Source organism: Myotis lucifugus, unplaced genomic scaffold, assembly GCF_000147115.1.
Source record: "Myotis lucifugus unplaced genomic scaffold, Myoluc2.0 scaffold_61, whole genome shotgun sequence".
Classification (NCBI taxonomy): Eukaryota; Metazoa; Chordata; class Mammalia; order Chiroptera; family Vespertilionidae; genus Myotis; species Myotis lucifugus.
Window position 1 is genome coordinate 2,462,703 of NW_005871109.1, and position 24,017 is coordinate 2,486,719.

At 49.7% G+C, this 24,017-nt stretch overlaps 1 protein-coding gene across 1 annotated transcript in view; it reads right to left on the minus strand.

The window, feature by feature from the left end:
• The window catches only part of MICAL2 (microtubule associated monooxygenase, calponin and LIM domain containing 2), a 140,477-nt gene that overhangs the window by 86,518 nt on the left and 29,942 nt on the right, over positions 1-24,017 (minus strand). Inside the window, 1 exon segment of the mRNA XM_014456602.2 lies at positions 3,917-4,257. Within this exon segment, the coding sequence (XP_014312088.1) occupies positions 3,917-4,180 (264 nt within the window). The 5' untranslated portion in view covers positions 4,181-4,257.

The window sequence follows — 24,017 nt, forward strand, 5'->3', positions numbered from 1 at the left end:
AGGTACACTGCCCCGCCAGTGTGGCTCAGTGGTTGAGCATCAACCTATGAACCAGGAGGTCACAGTTTGATTCCTGGTCAGGGCACATGCCCAAGTTTCGGGCTCCAACTTCAGTAGGGGGCGTGCAGGAGGCAGCTGATCAATGTTTCTCTGTCATCATTGATTTTTCTCTCTCTCCCTCTCCCTTCCTCTCTTTGAAATCAATAAAAAACATATTGTTTTAAAAGGTACTTATAAAATAAATGACCAGACTCCATGATTTTGTGGTTATGGTAACTCCCATACTAAATTACATATTGCATTTTCTTCTGGGTATTTTCCCTGGGAACATTACACAATTGGATGTGGTATTTGATCCAGGTACTGCCCTAATACAGAGCCAATAGTAGACCTTAAAGAGTACATTTGGCCTGATCCTTGGTTCATTCCAAGGTTCATATCCAAACAGATCACACCCAGGGAAAGAATTATTAAGTGACTGGCAAAATCCTCGTAAACAATAGTTAATAACAAACAATGATCCCAAGTTAGAGTATGCAACCAGCATCTAAGCCACTTTAGTGACCTTGCAGGTCCTTCTTCCTGTCCCTGGCACCTGAGGCCTTCTTCTCTAAACAGATCCTGGTCACGGATCTCCCCCCACGATCACCACCAGCACACACCCCCACACGCATGCACACTCACACACACTGCTGGCATGAAAGGAGCAGCATAGTGCTTAGCACATAGTAGGGACTGATAAATGCTTATGAAATGCTAAAGCCCAGATCCACTCCAGAGGGGGCTGAAATGTGTCCACTTCAGCGCAAGGTCAGCGTCCTGGCTGAATTTCGTTCATTCCCACTCTACCTGTGGCTAATCAGGAGCTTGGCTGTTTGCCTGGGACCCGACACACCTGTGTCCCATGACGAGCCACATGCATGCTAATGCCAAGCATTTCTTGTTTGGCTAATTAACGCTCAGCCAAAGGGTCCCTGAAGGAGCGTGTGAGCAAGACCGTGTTCTTATCGGAAGAGCAGGAGGACCGTGTTCTGTGTTTTGCTTGACTCAGAGCGCAGAGTATAAGTGCCAGGCTCTTAGAGCTGAGCACACCAGCCATGTGAATCCATGATGGAAAGGGCCCCTACGGCAACCGGATTGCAAGTAAACAGGCACTGCAAAGGACACCTGTTGTTTATCTGTCTCTCCCCTCATGTCCTTGAGGACCTGCTCCTCCCACCTGTCAATCAAGTGATGCTTGAAAGGGCTGCCAAAGACAGTAGTCAGGTCCCCTGGCGTTGGCCACAGTAACTGGCTCAGAGGTGAGCCTACAGGGATCCTTCCCTGGGACTTTTTTCAATATTGAGCAGGAAGAGAAAGATTCTAGCCTTTTGTGTCACAGTGCTATAAAGATATGAACCAAAGCAGCAGTTCTCAACCTGTGGGCGGTCGAACAACCCTTTCACAGGGGTCGCCTAAGACCATCCTGCATATCAGATATTTACATTACGATTCATAAGAGTAGCAACATTACAGTTATGAAGTAGCAACGAAAATAATTTTATGGTTGGGTCACAACATGAGCAACTGTATTTAAAGGGCCAGAAGGTGGAGAACCACTGACCTAGAGGCTACCAATATGGGAAAAATCTGTTTGCAGGATGGAGGAATGGAGCCAAAGCAAAACAAAACATCCAAAGATAGATGGAAGGAGAGGGGGTGGGACAGACTCGGAGTGTCTGGACCTTCCTGTTTATACGAATCACGGCTTTCCCTGTGTTCTTTAGGGTAGTTTGAGGTGGCTTTCTGAAATGTGCAGCTAGAGTGGCCTCACACAGTCACACTGTACTTAGAATTCATTTTCAAATGTATTTTCTACTCTTCAGGTAGTTTTTATGAGATGGGCTATCCCACATTTGTAATGTCTTTGCTCCTCCTCCTAAGAAAGGTGTAAAAATTCCTGGGCAAGAATCACTCGTACTCAGCCTCACTCGCTGAAGATGTTAGTTCTTCCTCTTTGTATCGCAGGCACCAGTGGTGACCTGCCAACCACTGGATGTGAGGACTCTTCTGTTTCAAGCCACCAAAGCTTGTAAAATAGGGGCTGGCCAGACAGGCGAGGCAACCGGCTAGTCATTTTTAAAAGAGGGACATTTACATGGTGGTCAGCCCTCCATTCCATCCCTCTGCTGGCTGACTCCCTCTGAAGGTCTGTCTTCAGATCTCCAACAGAGTTCCCCCCAAAGCTAGAAGGGGCAAGGCATTTCCTGATAAAATAAGGTCTCTGAAAATTTTCCCAGAGAACATTGCAATCCAACCACCTGACTTCTATGGCACCTTTCTTTTTTTCCTCATCTAAGGATGATTTTTATTTATAATTTAGAGAGAGGAAGAGAGAGAAAGAGAGAAGCAACATCAATCGGTTGCCTCCCGTACGCTCCCTGACCGAGGATCAAACATGTAACCTAGATACGTGCCCTGACCAGGAATCGAACCCACAACCTTTGGTGTATGGAACGATGCTCCAACCAATCGAGCCACCTGTTTAACAGAAAGCCACCATGTGCAAGTACTGAGAACGGTAATGCGTTTGAAGCTAAAAGCTTCCCCTGCCTCTATGTCTGAGGAACTTGTCCAGTGAACTATGAACCACGAAGTTACAACAACTAGGAAGGGAGGTGCTGGGCGGGGCTGGCACCAAGGATACAGGCCCCACTCCTTTCTCCCCCTCCCTTTCTTTAACACTTCCATCTCCTCTGTATAAGGCTGAAGCTTGGCAGGTTATGGGCAGGGTGGCTAGGGTGCTCTGGGCTGAAGCGCTTGGTCTGATGCAATGCTCTTCCCATGTCCCATACAGCTTCGCGTCCCAGCCTCAGAGGAGCTTGGCAGCTGTCTCCCCAGGGGCAAGGGAAAGCAGCCGTATCCCACGGTGGACTCAAAGGCTCCTCATCACCAAAACAAACACACAACAGTCCCGATCGCCATGGAGAGTTCAATCCTCTTGTCTGAGATTGGCACCGACTAGAATTCCAAGAGCTCTGGCTGCGCTATCTCCTGTGAGGTCTAAATACAGCATGCTCACTTTTAACCTAAACATCCAGTCTGGACCAGCGCCCAGGGCGGACAGACCCCAAGGCCCGGCCAGGAAGTCTTGATTCCTGGCTGTCCATGAATCGATGGGCACTGCAGCGCTACCTGAGATGGGATGTGCTGGTCAGTCCCATTCACAGATGCTGTTATGGCCCAACAGTGGGGGAAGCAATCAGCTTGTGGAGGGTTAACCACAGTCATGATCCAGAGTAGAGAAATGCATGCTGGGGGAGAGATGGGGAGGTAAGGAGGTTGGGGAAGAAGAGAAAGAGGGAGGGAGGAAAAGGAAGTAAGGACCAAAGACCTATTTCTTAGCCAGTTAAAGTCAGGGCATCTTTCTAAAATGTTTGCTCCCGGGGGAACACAACTCTCTCATTATGCGTCTCCATGGAATTTAGGGCTTAAGCTCTAGAATCAGATCAAGGTTGCCTTCTAATTATGTGACCTTGGGCAAGATAATTGACTTTTCAGTGTCTATATCTCTAAAATGACCCAATGGACTACTGTGGGTGTTCGATGAAACCGTGTACATTAAGTGCCTAGCACACAGATGTTGCTCAATAAATAGCAGCTACTAGCAGTAGTCATAGAAGTAGAATAATACCAAGTATGCCTTTATTTTCTCATCCTTAAAGAGTTGTTAAAGCCACCATGATAAGATGGAAACTCTCAATCTGAATACATTCGGGCAAAGAAAACCTGCAACTGAGAAGGCAATAAAACACACCCACACCCACACCTGTTGAGAACCTTAGACTGTCCAAATGGCAACAGCTTCCTACCCTCTCAGCAAGTCAGCCCACACGCCCCACAAGGGTAAGAAACGCCCGCACGCCGGTCCCCTTACCTTGGTGTTCACGCACGACTTCCCTCGCTTATACTCCTTGTGGGATCCACGCTTGTCCAGTTTGTGCCACAGGGCTTTGGCCTTCCAGGAGGTCACTTTGGACTTGAGCTTGGAATAAAAGTTCCTGTGGTCCAGGGGGTCTAGGTCCAGGTGTCGCGTGAGGATGTTGAAGGCCTGGAGGGTGCCTTTGCATGTGGAAGCCTGGACAAAGTTCTCAAAAATCTGCCCGGCCTGGCTCTGCTTCTCGTCCTCGTTTTCCCCCATGTTTCAGGAGCCGCGTGGCGCAGTGGTGTGGAGAAGATGGAGGAGGACACCATGAAGGACCCGGAGGAACGTCACACCTGCAAAGGTAGGCGGAGGCAGAGGTGAGCGCCAAGGGTGGGCAGGGATGAGTGCTGGGGGAGCAAATAAAATTCCTTTAAGGTGCTAACCAGAGTACTTCATGCGAAACAGAAAAAAAATCCATAGAAAATGTACAACCGTACTGTCTACCCTGGCAATGCTGCCTGCTGGCACCCTCTCCCCACTCCTCTCACTGGCTGACAAGAACCAGATAGCTCCGAGCTATAGCTGGCTGGTGTCAACATTACCTGGTCAATTTTGCTGTGAGCCAGATGGTTCTAGAAATAGTAACTAGTCAAAGGAAAAAACAACAACAACACAAAGACAGAAAAGCACTCTAGATTTATCACCATTAAAATTCTACAATTCCTGCTGCAAATTGGTTGCCTGATACAATGTCACCTGGCCACACGACATTAGTACACAGCCCCCCCAAAACCCAAGCACATGCCTCCCGAGGTCCCATGACCACGTCACCTGTTGTTAGACATCAATCTTTAAGTCTCTTTCGTTGGTTACCAGAGGACAGCTCTTTCCCCCATACAGACAACAGCAACTTCTCTCTGTTCCTGGTGTCTGCTGGGCTCACAGCATCGACCTCCCTCGGAGAAGGACAGGGAGGCACGTGGGTCCCCTCCTGTGCAGAGAGGCGCCTGTGCTTTGTAAGCCCGAGCCGTGAGCTCTTTGGAACAAGTGCTCGGGCTGACGGGAGGAAAAATGCGATGGGTGTTCATTCGCATCACAAAAATAGCTTGCCTGGGTTTTGGCCACCGTCCTTTCTCTCTGTACCACTCTAACCTCAGGCATTTCTTGGGAAAGTCATTTAAGTTTCAAAGGAACAAAAATAAGTTAGAGCTGATTTTCCAAAGCACCAGCTATTTTTCTAGAATCCAAAGCTAGTGCATGGAGACGAGCAGGGAGGAGCTGGGGCCTGCCCCGCTGTCCGGAGGGCTGGAGGGGGCTGTACATGAGAGGATACAGCACACGGAGCTCCCCCAGACGGAGGCCTGGCAGGGGGAGGTCAGCAAACACAGCGACAAGGCCCTCAGGCTGGGCGGCTTCCCACTCTCCAGATGGGAACACTATTATGGGTGCATTCGGACTGCAGGCTGGCTTTATAATACTAAAAGCAGAGAGAGACCGGTGTTTATCCTCTCCCTTAGTCCTTTACTCACTCATTCAGCAACAATTACTAGTGTCTTAGCAAGAGCCATGCATCACCCTAGGACAGGGGTGGGGAACATCCAGCCTGTGGGTTGTATAAAGCCATTGAAATCATTTGGCCTGGCCCTGCCAAGGCGTTAGGGATGAGTTAATTAAATGTTTGACCAAATATAGCCGGCCAATTTTTAAATTGGTAATCTTGTATGGCCCGAGAATGATGTCATAAATGGCCCTTGGCAGAAAAAAGGTTCCCCACCCCTACCCTATGTGCTGGGAATACAGAGAAGAGGCCTAATGAGGGAGACAGGCACCTAAAGAGTTGATTACAAGACGATGGGCAAGCCCTTGTAGAATATGAACACAGTGCGCCCAAGCCCAGAGCAGGAGGTGGCCAACAGAGCCAGAGGAGCCCTGAGGGAAATGCCAAAATGCTTTCTAGTTTTCACTAGAAAACTGGGGGATGTACAAACGTTTAGGTCCATGCAAACACCGCACAGAGGTATGCCTTTGGAAAGAGCCAGGACAGCTGCAAGAAGGACTGCAAGTTCAACTCGCTAGGAGTTCAGGATGCGTGACCAGGGGTAGTGGGGACGCCCAGGGCAGATCATGGAGGAGGCTGGCTTCTCCAGTGAGCCCTGGGGTACAGGACATGAGCAGTGGCTGAAAGTTTTTGGGAAGATGAGTGGCCAGGGAGTGGACTGGAGAAGGAGGCAGCTAAGCGGCTGCCCAGGTGACAGTGAGGAAGGCAGGGGAGAGCAAGGAGACAGCTCACCCGTGAATCCTGTGTGGCAGCCTGGCTGAGCTCCACCTGCAGGGAGCAGCTTGCTGGGGACAGACACGCTCTCCAGACACCAGACTCCCAGATACTGACAGGTGAGGGGGCACCGGCAATAGAATAAGAGCCCGCCCTCTGTCCCCAGGAGCTCCTGCACCATGCTTGCACCGTGCTTGGCTGAAGGGAGAACAGCACGTTCCCTGACCCAGGCCTCGCCAAGTTCCACTCCTCAGCCGGCCCTCCATCCTCCCCGAGAACGTACCTGGCTGCTCTGGTCCCTGCAACTCAGCAAATTCAGCAGACTTGGAAAGCTGGCTCTGAGCATGCCTGGCACTGGTACGGCGTTTTGTTCCTCACAGATGCCCTCCCAGCTTCTTTATTGTCCGAGATGCTCACTTTGGCATCACTCACATAAACGCTGCCTCCTACTGTGTTTCAACTTTTCCCCCGTCCAACACTTGCCACCCAGAGAGCATAAACAGAGAGCAGGGCTCGTTTGCTTTACAGAGAGTATTAATATCCTCAGTCTTTATCTTTGGAACCACTTCTCTGCCCGGCACTGAACAAAAAATGCAGTCGCTGACTGGCAAATAGAGAAGGACTTGGAGCCTGCAGTCCTTTCTGAGGATGGGCGGGTGGTGCAGAGAAAGCCCCAGGCCCGAGTCCAAAGCTCAGCCTGGCCCCTCACTGCCCACATGGCCTCGCACAAGCCACAGAAGTTCTGAGCCTCGGTGGCTTCTTTTGTAAGAGACAGGTGACAGCTGCACCTTGCGGGGCTGCTGGGAAGGGCGGGATACACGAGGGACAGCAGAGCCTGGCTCCGGGAGGCACTGGGTAGGTGTGGAAATGTGTGCTATGCCCATGACATGGGGCGGGTTTGCATCAGGGAACTCACTCACCAGTTTGAAAAATCGTTCTGTAAATCAGTTCTGCACGTAGCCAACTCCGCCTCGTCTAAAATGGTGAAGTGTTTAGAGGTATCAAGCCAGACCTGACTGCCAGAGAATCATTTACAAACTGGAAGAACCTGTCTCCTCCCAACCCCCGGCTGCCTCTTCTCTCCACAAAAGAATAATGCACAGCTTAATCTGAGGCCTCCAGTAGACAGAGCCAAAGGTGGTGCTGAGGGCGCTGGGTGGGCGTGGGAGCTCGAGGAACCAGCTCTTATCTGGAGTGAGATAAGGGAGGTGGAGGGAGACAGCCAGACAGCAGAAGATAAGCGCTGCCTTGGACCGTACCCCACAGCCCACAGCCCGTACCAGGCTCAGACCTGCCTCCCTGATCTCAAGGGTCCAGCCTCAGCCTTTAAAACCAGTTAAGTCCAAGACCCTAACAATGACTAATACCCCTGCGGGTAGGTTTCTCACAGAAGAACAGCAGAATATTTAGAGTCTGGCAAACTCGGGTGTGGATCTGGTCATATGTTCCTGCTAGCCATGTGACCAGGGGCGTGTTATCTAATCTATCTCAGCCTGTGTTCTTGTGTGTACAGTAGGGGTAACACTCACTCACTCACAGGGCTGTAAGGGTTACTTTAGACCATGCAGGTGAAGTGTTCAGCACCTGCTGGCTACATGATAACCAGCACTCATTACTGAATAGAATTTCTTACAGGCCCTAACCTTATCAAACCAAAAGAAAGAGAAAAAGGAACACAACTGATAACCACTAGGACTAGCTTCCCAGATTGAGGAATTGTATACTTTAAAACTTGAGCCCTAGCTGGTTTGGCTCAGTGGATGGAGGGTCGGCCTGCAGACTGAAGAGTCCCGGGTTTGATTCCAGTCAAAGGCACATGCTGGGGTTGTGGGCTCCGTCCCCAGTAGGGGGCATGTCAGAGGCAGCTGATCAATGATTCTCTCTCATCATTGATGTTTCTCTCTCTCTCCCTCTCCCTTCCTCTCTGAAACAAATTCCTCTCTGAATTTATATCTGTATAAATTCAGGCTGTGGGCTTTCAATTCAGTTCAAATCTACTTCCTATCTGTGTCTCCTTGGACACCTAACTTAACTTCTGGGTTTTAAGTTCCCCATATATACAGCGGGGAAACACAGACGAGGACGTCTGGGTAACGACCTGAAAACATACCTGGTGCGAGGTGGTTTATTAATGAAATAGAAAGGCTGACTGAGAAGGGCTCTGGGAGTTTGTGTCCAAGCTTCAAGCCTTTTCTTCCAGAAACTGGAGTGTCATATTTTTGGAGGCTACCCCTTTCCTTCCCCAAAAGGAGAAGGTCAAGGATGAATTAAACCAGAGGATCCTGGGAAATAGCTCTTGTTTAAAGTCTTTCTTGTCAATCACCCCCCAGCTGTTGCCTTTTGGGAGTCTGATATGCAATATAAATAAAACCAGCTACCCCCCAAAATATGAAAGGTTTATGCATTTTTCTGGGAAGAAACAAGATGTGATGCTTTAGTTTCCAAGAATAGCCTTGAAGCAATTTGGTTTTTGCCAACTGAAGTCGCTTATTTGTGGTTCTGCCTATGTGACTTCATGAGTCACAGAGCAACTCCCTTTCCCTGCCTCTGGCTGCTACAAACTAAAACTCGGTGACACACTAGTGATGGGCTTGGCTCATGGCATCTGGGAGACAAGTGCAGGTTTATGCAGAGTCCCCGAGCACCTCTCAAGTTAGAGAAAGAGCCTCCTGGCTGAAGAGTTGCCAGTGCGCTCACATTTGGGACTGTCACACCTTCTCCTTGCCTGGGCCTCAGCACCTGCCAAATGACATCAAATGGTGTGACCAGGTAGGTGGTGGGTAAACAGTGGAGCCCTATAAAAACTGAAGGAGGGCTGGAGGGACCCTGGGCAGAACCTTCCCACAAAGCAGCAATTCGGCTCAGGAGAAAAGCTCAACGCTCAACCCACAACCCCACCCTCAAGGATTACAGATAAGATACGTTTCCAGGTCAATGCAATCTAAAAACTAGCCCCTCTGCTACTGACACTAACAAACTCCCCATTCCAGCATATCACCTCCCAGGTGTACCTCATCAAGAGGCCGCCGGGCAGGGCCGGTTTCCTGAGCAATGAAAGGAGGGTGCTGCCCCCCATGTGCTCACACAGTGGCTGGAAGGAGTAGGAGCGCTGGTTCTGTGCCTTGAACATGGAAGACCTTCAGTCATGGCTCCCTGGATCAACACCTAGATAAAGCAGGCGCTCATCAGAGCTCCGGCAGCGGGAAACAATGCCCACACACGCTGCGTGTCTGCAGGGCCCAGCACGGGCAGGGCACCTGGTTACAGGTGGCACCAGAAGACTCATCTCAGCTGACCCAGGGAGGCCTGGCTTTCCTTCTATGAGGGCATGTGGCAACTGGCGTGAACCGAAAGGGGTAACTCCCAGGGCTGGGAAGGGCCTGAAAGGGCCCTTGTTTTCCTTGTAATCTCCTTCCAGTCAGGGGTCCCTGCCTTTCCTTGGTCACCTACCCCAATGGAGAGCACACTGCCTCCGGGGCGGCTGCTCCACCCTTGCTGCCTGGACTAGAGGACAGCCTTGGCGACGTCACTCTGCCTCTCCAACGGCTCCTCTCTGACCACCCCAGGCAGTCAGAGCCCTTCCATGTGCACTGAACACAGACCTGCAGAATCTCCCTGCACATGCCGCTGGGGCCCCACTAGGAAGGCTGATGAAACGTCCAAGAGATGAACTGTGACAGCCCACACAGGTTCCCAGCCTGCAGCAAGGGCCTCTGCACTGCCCTCTGTCTACACTGCCCTCTGTCACTGCCCCAGGGTAGGGAACTCAGGAAAGAGGCTCCGGTACTGCTGCAGGCCTGGGCCTCTCTGCTGTTCCTCCACTGAGAGCCCACGGTCATGTGGCCCTTGCCCTTCCAGCCCCAGCCCTCTCCTCCCTCTTTCTCAATAGTGACTTGACCCCACTGGGCTGGCTTAAAGCGACCTCATACATTCTCCTCCCTCAACTCCACCCATTTCCTCATGGAATCACTCACAGTAACGGATCCCAAGACCACCTTCAGCCCCTGCAGTGAGACAGAGACCTGCATGCTGACCAGTCACAGTGCCAGGAGGGAAGCCAACACCATCAGAGGCCCACAACAGGCCAGGCTCTTTCACCTGCATATCCTAGTGCAGTGATGGCGAACCTTTTGAGCTCGGCGTGTCAGCATTTTGAAAAACCCTAACTTAACTCTGGTGCCGTGTCACATATAGAAATTTTCTGATATTTGCAACCATAGTAAAACAAAGACTTATATTTTTGATATTTATTTTATATATTTAAATGCCGTTTAACAAAGAAAAATCAACCAAAAAAATGAGTTCGTGTGTCACCTCTGACACGCGTGTCATAGGTTCGCCATCACTGTCCTAGGGAGTCCTCGCAACAAATCAGTGGAATGGGGTAGGGAGAGTCAGTCTCTCTTTCTCTCTCTCTCTCTCTCTCTCTCTCTCTCTCTCTCTCTCTCTCTCTATCTCCGCCCCCCTCTTCATTTTTGGTCTGTAAGAAAGGCACTGGGGATAAAATCATCCCAGAACTTGTCCATCTTGCCTTTCTTTAATGCAAGTATAAGTTTGTCATATATATATGCATGTGTATATATGCATGTGTGTATATTTGTATTTGGGTATATACATGTGTATATTTGTATGTGTGTCTGCAGTGTGTACAGGCACGCATGTGTGCATATATACGCATGCATGTATATAGGTGTGTGTATGCATGTGTGCACATGCATATAGTACATATATGTGTGTAGTGTATAGGTATGCATGTGTGCATATATGCATATGTGTATATAGTTATGTGTGGGTGTATAAACATGTGTATATGTACATGCATGTGTGCATGTGTATATGCATGTGTATGTGTGTCCACACATAGTTTAAACATTTTCCATAAGGATATCTAGCCAGTGCTCCACATTTCCACTTGTACCTCTAGGCCTCCCTTCAAAGAAACTTCTCAGAGAGCCAAAGCCTCTGAGGTGGCAGAAGTCTGGTCTGGGCGTAAGGAGACAGCTTGTCTCTCTCACCGCCCTCATGAGGACACTGACAGCCGCCCTGTCCCAGACCCTTTACATCCATGAGCCCCTTTAAGCACCCGTGTTTGACAGAAGAAAAGACAGGTTTACAGAGGTTAGTAACCTCCCCAATACTCCACAGGTAGCGAGGGGGGATGCTGTGAAATGAACCCGGTTCCATCTCACTCTTAGTCACGGGTCAATGTGAACCATGTGGATGGAAACGGCGCGGCCGGCCTGCTCTGCACCACTGGGCAACTTCAATGGACTCAGGCCTGTAGTCTCTGAGGTTCTTTCAGGCTCCCAGAGTCCAAAACTGTCAACGACAGGGCGTAGCTTCATGAGTTATGGTGCACCCAAACAATCCAGTACTAGGCACTCCTTTAGCAATAATATTTATAAAGACATCTGACCCAGGGAAAATGCTCATGCCCCGATGCAGAGGGAAAAGCAGGACACCATTCCAGGCTCTCGATGTGACCCAGCTCCATAAGCAATATCCACGGGAGAACGGAATGAGCTGACCGTGAGCAGCGGTTATGTGTGTGAAATGGTATTTCAGATGATTTCTATTTTTAGCTTTATGCCTTTCTGTAGTTCCCAAATTTCCTACCAGAAGCATGCAAAACTTTTATGGCCCTCTCCCCCATACACATTCCCAGGCCAGAGGTCTTCTCTCCCTGACTAAAGTGAGGGTCTCGGCACAGGAGGTGGGCTTCTGTCTTTTCCTCGGGCCTGGGAGGGGCTCGGCCAGCGTGGCCCCACCACACCAGCAATGCTACTCTTCTCCCGAAAAGAAAGGGCCACCCTGCAAGAAGCCCCGATGTGTGCTAACTCCATGGATTGGCCTACATCTTTGCAGGTCAGGGATGGGCCCCCAAGGCTGCTTTGCTCTCTGGACCACAGGCCCCCCAGTCTAGTGAGGCAGACCCCTTTCCAGGGAGCCATGCCGGTGAACTGGAAGATGACCCCTTTGACCCAATCTCAGCTGTAGGCCGGTACCCTTCGCCAGTGAACCCACAAGAAAGAAACCTGCATACCAGGTTATGGGCCAGGAAGTGACAAAATAACACATCTCAACACACACACTGAGCCCATCCTACCCACAAAACTTAGTCTATTCTGCAAGTGCCCCAAATCATCTTGATCACACAGTGGGTGCCTAGGGAAACTGTGAACTTGCAATTTACAGCTCCAGGAGGCCAGCCTATCTCAAAACGAATGGTGGGAGGTACCCAGAATAAGCAAATTCATAGGTACAGGCAGCATCCTGTACTTACCTCTACTACAAGTTCTGTGTTGAAATTACTTTTTACTTCCCTCCTCCCAGTTCCTAGCACAAGGCCCTCTGTCTGTAGTGTGTGCTAAATGAATGAATGGCTGTTCCGTCCCAGGGAACATAATCATCACTGACATTTAATGAGCATCTATGAAGTCTCAAGCAATGTTTAAAAGCTTTATACATATTAAGTGAATCCCTGTAACACACCAAGGCATTGCTGTATACTATTATCCCCCTTTTTCAAAGAATTAGAAAAATTAGCAACTCGCCCCAGGTCACATGGCTAGAAGTGGCGAACCTGTTACTTGAAGCCCCAGAGCCAGAGTTCAGAGGCCACACCCTAAACCACCATACCCATCCTGCTCCCCCGCCAAGTGGATGGCGGGATACAAGTGCTCCCTCACACACCACATCAAGGACTTGGTCTCTGCTCTAGACCCTTTAATTCATGAGACTCGCCTACCTTTCTTTCATTAAACTCAAAATGCTAGGATCTGGAGTAATGAGATTGCGATGCAGAATCAGATGAGGACGGTGGCAACTAAATACACCAATAACGCTCAGCTGAGAGGTGACATTCAAGCCTTGGTGGGTGTGGCAGAGACAGGCTAACACACTGGGCTCTTCTTTGCAGCTGTGTGATCCCCCACGACCAGGTTCTAGGTAATGGAATGTGAGCGGAAGCGACCTTATAACACTTCTAGGGCCAAACCATGAGACCCTCCCCTGGTCTCCTCTCTGCCCCTCCCACTCTGCCAGGGCACAGCAGCCTTGAAACCACAAGCTGAAGATGGCAAAGCCGTGAGCAGAAAGGAGCCAAACCCCTGGGAGGAAAGCCCTCTATGACCAGGAACACCTGAACGTCACATATGTGAGAAATACACTTAAATGTATGTGGAGTCACTGAGAATCGAGGATGTGTCTGTGAGGCAGGGAGCACCACATTAACTGACACAGTTGGTGAATCGTGGGCATGTCAATGTGGCCTATGTCGGAAAGGTCCCTCCAAGTAGAAGGTTGACCACACAGGGATTAACATCCCAAACCACCAGTTCTGTCTTATTCTCTCTTCCCTTCGCTTAGGACCTCGATATCCCAGAAAAGGTGTTGACCCTCGGAAATAAACTTGTCCAGTCCTGACCTTAAGCACCACACACACACACACACACCCCAGGCTGGGAAAGCACATCCCTTCCCTATCTGAAAATGGAATAAGACAGGAGAATAGGACGAAGAGGCTAGGGCACTTCCTGGGGTTCAGTAACTCCCTGCGGCCTCCGCTGAGTCCCTGGAAGCCTGTGTGCTGTGATGGAAAGAACGTGGACTTCTGAGTCACTGAGCACTCCCTGAGCAAGTCATAAACAACAGCGAGTCCTGTGAGGATTAAATAGAGGCGCCTCTCAGGTCAGGCTCACAGATGTGTCACTAAGTGCTCTGGGGACAAGTCCCACTGCCCCGAGATAGCACCAGCTCAGCCACGGCAGAAATTGGTGCATTTTCACATGGATGGCGAGGGTGGCTCATTCTCTCCTTGGGCTACCTTATGCTGACACGAGACGGCTAAGAGCTTACTGGTATTTCCACCAAGTCTTTGCGCAGCACACACTAAAGGCACTCCCCAAGTGAACCTTTGTATCGGGATGACGCTACAGCTCCCAACTTGCTGAAATTAGGCCTCAGGGACTCGAACTCTAGTAATTAGTCAGGAGGGTAGAGAGGGATGCTGGGGAGGAGGTATAGAAGTCATGGCAAAGTGAAGTGGAAAAGGATTTCTCAACGCTGCCACCTGCTCGCTCTGCACACAGCACCACACCCAGGAGCCGGGAGTGCTGCAGAGCAGTGGACCTGGGAACTCACAGCCCAGCTGTGTCTCATGGACTCTGTCTTCCAAAAGCACCCCCATTTTGAAGAATTGTGCCAAGTGACCACATTTCTCAAATTTAAGAAATGGGGGTCCTGGCCGGGTGACACAGTTGGTTGGTGACACAAAAGGTTGAGGGTTCGATTCCTGGGCAGGGCACATACCTAGGCTGTGATTCGATCCCTGATTTGATGCTCCCCTCTCTCTCTTTTCCTCTCACTCTAAAATCAACAAACATATCCTTGGGTGAGGATTAAATAAAAAGGGGGGGGATTCATTGCCTGATAAAGGTGTAGTTTTTTTCTGATTTGTGAATTTACCAAGTGAAATCATTCTTAAAAATTGTGCATAAATTCAACCACAGTCAGAGCCACATTCACTTTGCCTGGAGAAAACAAAACGGCGCTCTCCCGCCTTCTCTTCACAGCCTGGCTTCCCAACAGAGGAGTCTAGTCTGCCAATGTCCATTTTCTCACCTCCACTGACCCTTCAATCCACCACAATCTCGTTTCCACTCACACACATAGCCCACCCAGGCACCGTGCCCAAGGTCACGAGCAACCCTCTCTGTTGCTAAATCCAGTCATCACTTATAGGACCTTATCTTGCTCTGGTCTCTGCCTATTGTCAGCTTTTGCAAACTTGTCTCTCTCCACCTGCCCCTGAACTTTTGCTGTGTCCCAAGGTTCTGATCTTCACCCTCCTCTCGCTCTCAAGGACCTAAACACACCTGTAGTTCAACCAGCATCTATGTCCGGATGACCCCCAAGCTATCCCTTGACATATATTTCCTTGCTACATTCCAGGCCCTTATGTCAACTGCCAGTGACATATTTCCTTGACTCTCCTGTAAAACTCACACACACAGTCCATTTACCTCCCCCCCGACCTGTTCCTTAAAAATGTGCACAAATTCAACCACACCCCCACCTCAGGGAACAGCACCATCTGCATCCTGATTCTTGAGCCAAACCCGTGGAGTCACTTTCTCTGGCCCCTTTCCCGCATCTCACAGAGCCAGCCAGTCACCAGTGCTGCCTCCTCAGTAGCCCCATCCCTTACCTCCTTCTTGCTCTCACCTGGAACTCTCAAAATCTCATACATGCCTTTCCTGCTTCCAGGTCACCGCCCTCCAATCCACCAGCCTACTCCTTGACCTGCTGCCAGCGAGATCTTCATATCAAAAATGCACACTTGGTCAGGTTCCATTCCCATTTCAAATCCTTCAACAGCTCCCTGACAATCTCCAGGGTGGAGTCCAAACATCACAGTAAAGCAAACAAGACACACCATGACCGCCCCCTCCCCTGCTCTCCCGCCTGCCCTCTGCCCTCTCCCCACTGCGCCGACGCCTCCTACTCTAGACTTACCGAGCCAGCCGCAGTTCCCTGATAAACCCAACTCCTTCATGCCTCCCTCCCTGTGCCCTCTGTCTAGAATGCCCAGCCAGACTCTGTTCACTTGGTGAAATCCTAGTTGACCTTAGAGCTGAAACATCAAAGGCTTGGAGTGTCAGGGGTCCTGGTGTGGCCTCTGGAGTCAGACAGACTGGCTGCAAACCTGACCCACCACTTACTAGGTATGTGAGCCTGGATGAGTTACCTAACCTCTTTGAACCTCAGTTTCCTCATCCATAAAATGGGGATAATAATAGTTCTGACCCTGTTGGGTTATGTGGGGATGAAGTGCAATGACGCCTGGCTAGGCAGTATTCTTGGCTGCACTGTTCTTTGAAGCCTCACCTTGGCCTCCCCTCACCCCCTTTTCCCACACTGTACTCTGTGGAGCTACTAACGATGGCTTCATACATAGTATTGCATTGATCAACTTTGTGGGTCTGCCTGCTTTGCCTTACCAGCCAGTGAGCCTCCTGATGCTAGAGGTTGCATGTCCCAGGGCCTAGCACCTGTGCCTCTCTGGCAACGGTGGATGCTCATGACTGTGCTTGTGTGTAAAATCTAACCAAGACCAGCATGAAATTCAGGCTTTGTGGTGGCTTGAACTGTGACTGCCCTTTGTCTCTAACCAGCACCAGAATTGCTGCAGGAGCCCTGGCTGGTGGTGCTCAGTTGGTTGGAGTGTTATCCCGTGCACCAAAGGGTTGCAGGTTCAATGTTTCTCTCTCACATCAATGTTTCTTTCTCTCTCTCTCTCTCTCTCTCTCTCTCTCTCTCTCTCTCTCTCTCTCTCCTCATCAATGAAATAATTAAAAGCATATCCTTGGGTGAGAATTAAAAACATAAATAAACATAATTATTTTTTTTAAAAAAGTAAAAGAATTGTCGCAGGAGCCTCCTAACTAGTCTCCACTTCCCATGTCTCAGGCACCGCCTCCACCCTGCTTACAAAGCCTCGGGGCTCCCTCCATCCCACAGCAGAAGTCTGGACTCCCTTATTGGGCTCATCGGTGCTTCCCATGCAGCCCCTATTTCATTGATAGGTTCAATTCTTCAAGGTATTCGGGATCCCCTGGGGCTACCATTCAGTGCTCCACATCCAGTCTCTGTCTTCCCCCTTCCACCCCATTCAAATTTTACCCATCCTCTCAAGCAAAATCAGGCTCCATAGTAAATTGAAGACCTACTATGTGCTGGCTCCCATATGAGCATCACAGTCTATTCAAGGAATCAAATTCAAACTAACAATTTTTGGTAAGAACTGCAGTAGGGTACCAAGACGTGTGGGCACAGAGATGGGAGGTGGGGTGACTTACAACCTGGAGAGCAGCTCATAGAAGTGGCACCTGAGCTGGATCTTAAGGAATGAGCTGGAGTTCTCAGGCACAAAGCTTCCACATCCCTCCTGACCTTTTCTCTCCGTACATTCATCTACCTCCTGGAATCTATGACATAGGTCACCAAATCTGGCTCTACAGCAGATGCACCGGGAAGTGTCCAAAAAGACAAGTTCCTGAGCCCACTCCCAAACCAAATTTCTGCAGCCTGAGGGCCAAGAGAAAAATGTTTGTTTTTGTTTTAACTCCCCAGGGAATTCGTGGCCCAGCCAGGTTTGGAAGTTACTAACCACATTCAATTCCATTCCTTGCTTTTACTGAGGACCTATATTGGACCCAGGATGCTGCACGGCACAGCAGGTAGGTACCAGGTGTACAAACTCTGTCTCCGCAGCTTCTGAGAAATTACCATCTGGTAGGGAGGCAGAGTTATAACAGGGGGGTCAAACAGGACATGGATCAGACTATTTGGCACTTCATTTAGCCTTGAACCCAACTCATTTTTTTATGCATCAGTCTTGTCTGGACAACTGATATGTAAACTTAAGGAAAAGTCCGGTATCTTGTCTTTCCTATTTCCTGAATACTCAGCTCAGTTCTGGGTGAGCAGTTGGAGCTCAATCAATATTTAAGATACAAATCATTCAACTTCTTGTACTATGTCCCTGTTTTGGCCAATTCACCCATTAACAAGTTGTCTACTGATTTTTACCTTTATAAGTTCAGTACTGGTGTAGTGTGCTCCTAGGAGGTAGTTAGTATTGGTTGGTTGAATGAATGAGTGTTTACTGGTAAAAATCTGTTTCAGGAGGAATGGAACAGCTTATATTGCACCACCTCTAGAGTTCACTTAGGCGACTTCCAAGTGTATCCTTTGAATTATAGACCTTTAATTTCAGGATTAATTTCCTGATATGAAATTATACAGGCTTTGCTGTTTATAGTGTCATTAATGTTATTAGCAATGGAAATAATACCCCTGAATCTCCACAGTCCATGGGCCTCTGCGTGGGGTTGCCACTGGCAGAAGGGAGATGCTTATCCATTCCTCCCATTAAGCCGTCCACCCACCCAGCCAGCAGTCCAGCCGGCCACGCCCCTCACCCCAGCCTCTACACAAGGGCCTGTAAACTGCATCCAGCCTTTATGAGCGGCTATGTGCACCTGCATGGGCAGGTGAGCCCTGCTTTAGTGAGAAAAGCCTCATGCTCAAAGCCTTTACAAGTGTCAGCACACTTAGGAAGCCAAGACTTCTGACCTCAATGTAAAATCCCCTATTCTTCAGAGAAGCAGCACGGCAAAGCAAGAACACCCACCAGGAGGTTCCCAAGAGACATGGCCAAGGGTGGGACATTCAGCCAAGAGGGGGTGAGCAGGGCAAGCCAGGGTAGCCAGCAGAATGGACTCCACCCTTTCACTGGGGCCACATTCCCAGCGGTTTGCTGATGTGTGTGTGTGTGTGTGTGTGTGTGTTTCTTTTAAGCTCCCAAAACAAGACTCAGTCTTGAGGAGGAGACTTTCTGGATGTGCATCAAAGATAGCCTGGCCCTCCCTTCGGGCCCCCACCTAGGAGATAGGAGATCTGCAACTCCCTCTGCACCAAGGGCCCCAGGGTCTTTCCTGGGGTGCATGCAGATCCTGGACAGCACGCATGGCAGCTCAGCGTGGCACCTGTTCACTTCGTTTTGCTTCTGCTAGGAAACAGGAGGATGGCCTTGCTGGCTATTTATTTGCTCACTTACTCGTCCCCCAGATTCTGATCTCCATGTGCCAGACATGGTGCTCAATGAACACAGCTCAATGGTTCTCCGCTCCGACTTGGGAATGAGCAGGCCAGAGACCGCCAGGTGAGGTGGGCCTGAGAAATCTGCCTTCCCTTCACCAGGACCCGCCCTAGGGAATCTCTGCCCGAGTCAAGCATGTTGCTACCTGGAGGCAGTGCAGAGGGCTGAGCAGAAGAGAGAGACGGCCGTTTGAACCACTTCCTTATTGCCCAGAGGAACTAAGGTTTCCTGGAACTGTTTTCCCAAAAGCTCTATGAAGCCAATTAAGATTCCAGACAGTAAATACAGAAAGGCCTTGCTGATAAGACACCGGAGAACCAGTCCCCAAAATATTCCCCTCTGCTGAACTCAGTTCTGGAGAGATTGCTGGCTTGACAGGTTGCACTTCACATTCCAGGACTAGGCGTATGAGCCTGGGGCTGGGCCGTCCTGGACATTAGCCTGTGGGTAGTGGCTGCGAGGCTGGCACTGAGGGCCGGTGGACCTGTGTGGGAGGCAGCAGAGGTCTGAGGAGAAGCATGCCCTGCTCTTCAGGCCTCACTCAAAGGCCATGCTCCATGAGCTTAGAGATGCTTGGACAAGCACTGCACACCCGGTCACTGCCTTGGCCGTTGCCCCATTCAGGGAGTCAAAACCCCCGTCACTGACCCAAACCTCCAAAAAAAGCAGCCACGGGGTAGATGGCCACCCAAGGTGTGAGCGAGCTGGTGAATTCCCTGTAAGGTTAGGGAGACAATCTCCACTATCCATCCCTCTGCAAAACATTGTGTTGGCGAATGAAGATGCTGCCTCTCTCCCCTCTTCCAGCTTGGGCTTACGTTCTGAAAAAAATGCACTCACTACAATAAGCAGCAGCTGTCCCAGAAGGATTTTCTCTTTCCTCGAAAAGGAATGAACACCAGGGGCTGGAAGAGATGGACTGTGATGCAAGACCTAGAAGGCTCTGACTCTAAGTCACTGTCCGGCTCTTTGTCCCCTCCTTCCCATGAAGGACAGGCCCAACTCAGAGTGCAGTTTCCAAAACTGATTCCCTGGGACAGACCTCAGCAAGGAGTTCATTCAAGAAGAGGGAGAGAGAGAGAGAGAGAGAGAGAGAGAGCGAGCCCAGCTGGTGTAGCTCAGTGGTTGAGCATTGAGCCAGGAACCAAGAGGCCTCTGGTTCGATGCCCGGCATATGCCCGGTTGTGGGCTCGATCCCCTGTTGGAGGCAGCCAATTGATGATGTTTCTCTCTCATCATTGATGTTTCTATCTCTCCCTTCCTCTCTCTCTCTAAATAAAATATCAATAAAATATATTTTAGAAGAGAGAGAGAGAGAGAGAGAGAGAGAGAGAGAGAGAGAGAAGAGTTTTTTGGAGGGCTCCTCTCTTCACCATTATTACTCTTCCCACTCTAAAGAGTTGATCTTTTTAAAGATTCTGGCTCACCCTTATTGCACATAATTCACTTCCCGGATACTTTTGCCTTGTAAATATTATCCTTAAAAACAGTTATATCTTTTCATTGGTCTTTATTTTTAAGTAGCCTTCTCACCCCACACGCCCAACTCCCACAGAATTATAGCTGACCCTGTCTGGAACGCAAGCCCCTCCCTGGAGAGACAGTCTGCGCATGAACTCACAAGGGTGTCTGCTATCAGCTTATTTGGCAAGAGGAATCCGAGACATTTTAACCATGACCTGGCAGCATGGTCTGTCCCACTCCGATGCCTTAGCCTCATCAATAAACACTCCCACTGGTACGGGGGGCACGCAAGAGGAGCACAAACCATCTGAAAATGAGCCCCACCCACATTTCTCCCAGGAAAGGGACGTTAGGTGCCTGGAGAATTCTACCTGGAGAATCTGTGCTGGTCTCAATTGATGTTTCTTTCAAGGTCTGGCACATGATCAGCATTTCAGAAGGACTCTGTCAGGTTCCCAACCTCCTCCTCCTACCCCAGCTTGTCTCTCAACTGAACGTTCCACTCCTTCTACCCTTGCTGAGAGGAAAGCATGCACATAACTCCCCCTGACTCCCAAATACCGAATCCAGCCTCTTCCTACCACCATACCTTCCGCTCGGAAGACCCTCTGTCTCCTTCTCGGCTTAGCAACCTCCCATTCGTCCTTCAATACCCAAGTCCCACAGCACCTGCTCGGTGCCGTGTTCCCGTGTGACATACTCTTCTCAGTGCTTCCCGAATACTTGGTGTGTCTCTCTATGGGGACTAGATCTTTTTCACCTTTGAAGCTCCACAACCAAGCCCAGGGCCTGGCACCTGAAAGTCCATTGGTTCCTGACTCAATCAATGCCTGGCCCACTTCGCCCCAGCCCTCCCTTCTCTGTGCAATGAGAAAAGGCTTTAGAGCAGTGGTTCTCAACCTTCTGGCCCTTTAAATACAGTTCCTCATGTTGTGACCCAACCATAAAATTATTTTCGTCGCTACTTCATAACTGTAATGTTGCTACTGTTATGAATCGTAATGTACATATCTGATATGCAGGATGGTTTTAGGCGACCCCTGTGAAAGGGTCGTTCGACCGCCAAAGCGGTCATGACCCACAGGTTGAGAACCGCTGCTTTAGAGTCAGACACCCTGTATCTTGTGGGACACGGATAAGTTTTTTAACCTGTATCTGCCTCAGTTTTCTCTTCTTTACAATAAGTAGCCATGCCCAACTCTCAGAGGGCTACTGTGAGGAACAAACAAGGTAAAATATGTAAACCTAGTGCGTGCCCTTTGGAAAGAGCTCAAGACACCTTCCCTTGAGCTCAGTGGGAAATGCTGAGCCAAATGGAGTCCTATTGGAAAAAGTGTGTGACTTCTGTCTGGTTCACATGCCATCAACACAGCGAAGGGATGGCCGGCCTCTAACCCGAGAGCCCTCTCTCAGAGCAAGGGACAGTTGCGGGCGGCACACAATGCAGGCCCTCCGCATGAGAGTCTCAGCACGAGGCTTGCTTAGCAACAAAGGAGATTTTTATCTTAATGGCAAACCCACAAGAGGCCACTACTTCCGAGGCTGGGCCCTCACAGCCCTCACCTTTTTGTCTTGAATTAATCTTTCACCACAAGACGTGCCATAAAACAGAATACTGCTGACTCAACAGTGTTAAGTCACTAAGCACAAGCCAAACAGCCTCCCCATGAGAAGCCTGACCTCTCTGTGATGCTGCACCCAACTTTTATTAGGCCTCAGTGAACAACGAGGTGGGAGCAGTCGGGGCCCTGCTCACACCTAAGACAATCAAGCTCAGGGTCAAAGAGAGGCGTGGAAAGTGTGGTGGCTGAACCCACGTGAGGAGGCAACTTGTCGCCACTTCATGGGATGTTTACTGCTCCCCTGGTTGGGAATCGGGAGGTTGATTACCACCTCAGGGCCACCACTAGCCTGCTTTATGGTTTGGTTAAGTCACATCTGTGGGCCTCAGTTTTCTCACCCATAAAATAGGAGAGTTAGATTAGATGAATTCCTTCCAGCTTTAATCATAAGTCTTGGAGCCAGATCTACCTTCCCCAACTCCTTCCCTTTCTGTGTTAGTTGTGAGATACCTTTTAGCTCTCACTGAGCAGCCTCTACCAACACTGTGGCCTTCATTGCTCCAGTGTCTGGTCATCCCTGGGCACAAAGCCTGGCCAGGGAAGAAGAGGATAAACTTGGGACCATATTCTGAAGAACTTAACTAGTACCCTCTGGTCAAGTGACTCAGAGTCCAGGGACCTTGGGGCATCAAGAGCTTGGATAGATACACCAATGTGGACAAAAAAAAAGGGGGGTTCTACAGAAATTAACCTCACAGGGGTGACCTGATTATAAATTCCTAATAGGGCATATAACTTCTTTAGTAAAAGGTTTCTCTTTGACTTCAGCAAGCCCTGTCCACTGTTTCTGTGCATCCAAGTCAACACACCTTTGAAATGCCCCTTCTCAAACCCCTCCTTCTAAAGCATAACCACCCGCAAGAGAGCGCATCATCTTTCTTAACCCTCCTGTAATCCCACCCCCTCCCCCACCCGCCTTGCTTTCTCCCACCTTTGTGTAATATGGCTTCTGTTCCCTCCATGATTCCAAATGCATAAAAGAAGCTGCAATCTGTCATTTCCTGGAAGCATTTATCGCAATCTGTTGAGATCTTGCTTCCAGGCGTATCCTCTGTTTGGCTCAAATAAATTTTTATGATAATTCTCTACAGGTTTGGACATTCACACATCAATACCAACAACCCCTAATCACCTGGCTGGCTTCTTCCCACCCAAGGATTTTCCCCACTCCCCTCCTATTCCAATCCATACACCATAGGCCCCCAACACTATCCAAATCTATCCAAACATTAGACCTTCCCCCATGCTGCTGGGCGCAGACCAGGGCAGCAAAGGCAGTTCTTATCTGCACACTGGCTGATCTGAGGGGTGGGGCAGAAGTGGCAAAGCTACAAAGACCGGGAGAAAAGTGCTTATGGAAGCAAGCTCCGGCCACGTGAGGAGGAGGAGACAGGGAGGAGGAGACCACGCTAATCAAGAGGACAGACAGAGTGAGCTCAGACAACCACAGAAATCTAAGAAGCTCCTTTAAAATGTCACAACCCTCAATGCCCCCCTTATTTCCTTAATAAGAAATCTGAGGGCAGGTAAAATTCAGTGACTGGCCCAAGGTCATGCTGCGAAACTATGAACAACCAACACTAGAACATGGCTCTCTGGTTTCAGCCGACTCTTTTTTTTCCACTCCACTCCGTTGACCTCAAGAATCTATTTATGTTGGATCCCCTGCAGATTCTGCGCAACATGACCCAAGCCTCACTTAGGGAAAGAGCAGGCCCAGCTGATAGTTTGATAACGGCCTCCCCTACCCCATGCGTTCCTTCCCAACCTGGCATGGTCCACTTGTTCCTTCTCCAGCCCTCGCCAAAAAATCTTGGGGAGTTCAGAGGTCAGTGAGAAGGGAGAGAGAGGTCTTCCTGTCCCTACAAAACCCTAAATATCTGAGATAACCCACAGGATCCTCTTCCTCCAGCTGGAGGAGGCTGGTGGGGAAGACAGGCAGGAGGGGATCAAATGAACCCACTGGATGTCTGACCTGATTAGGCCAAGAGTATCCATTGTGGGCAGTTAGATGGGTCATCTGAAGGTTTATGACAACAAGCAATAGGATCTGCCTTTCAAAGATCCCTGTTGGAGGATCATCTCAGCATC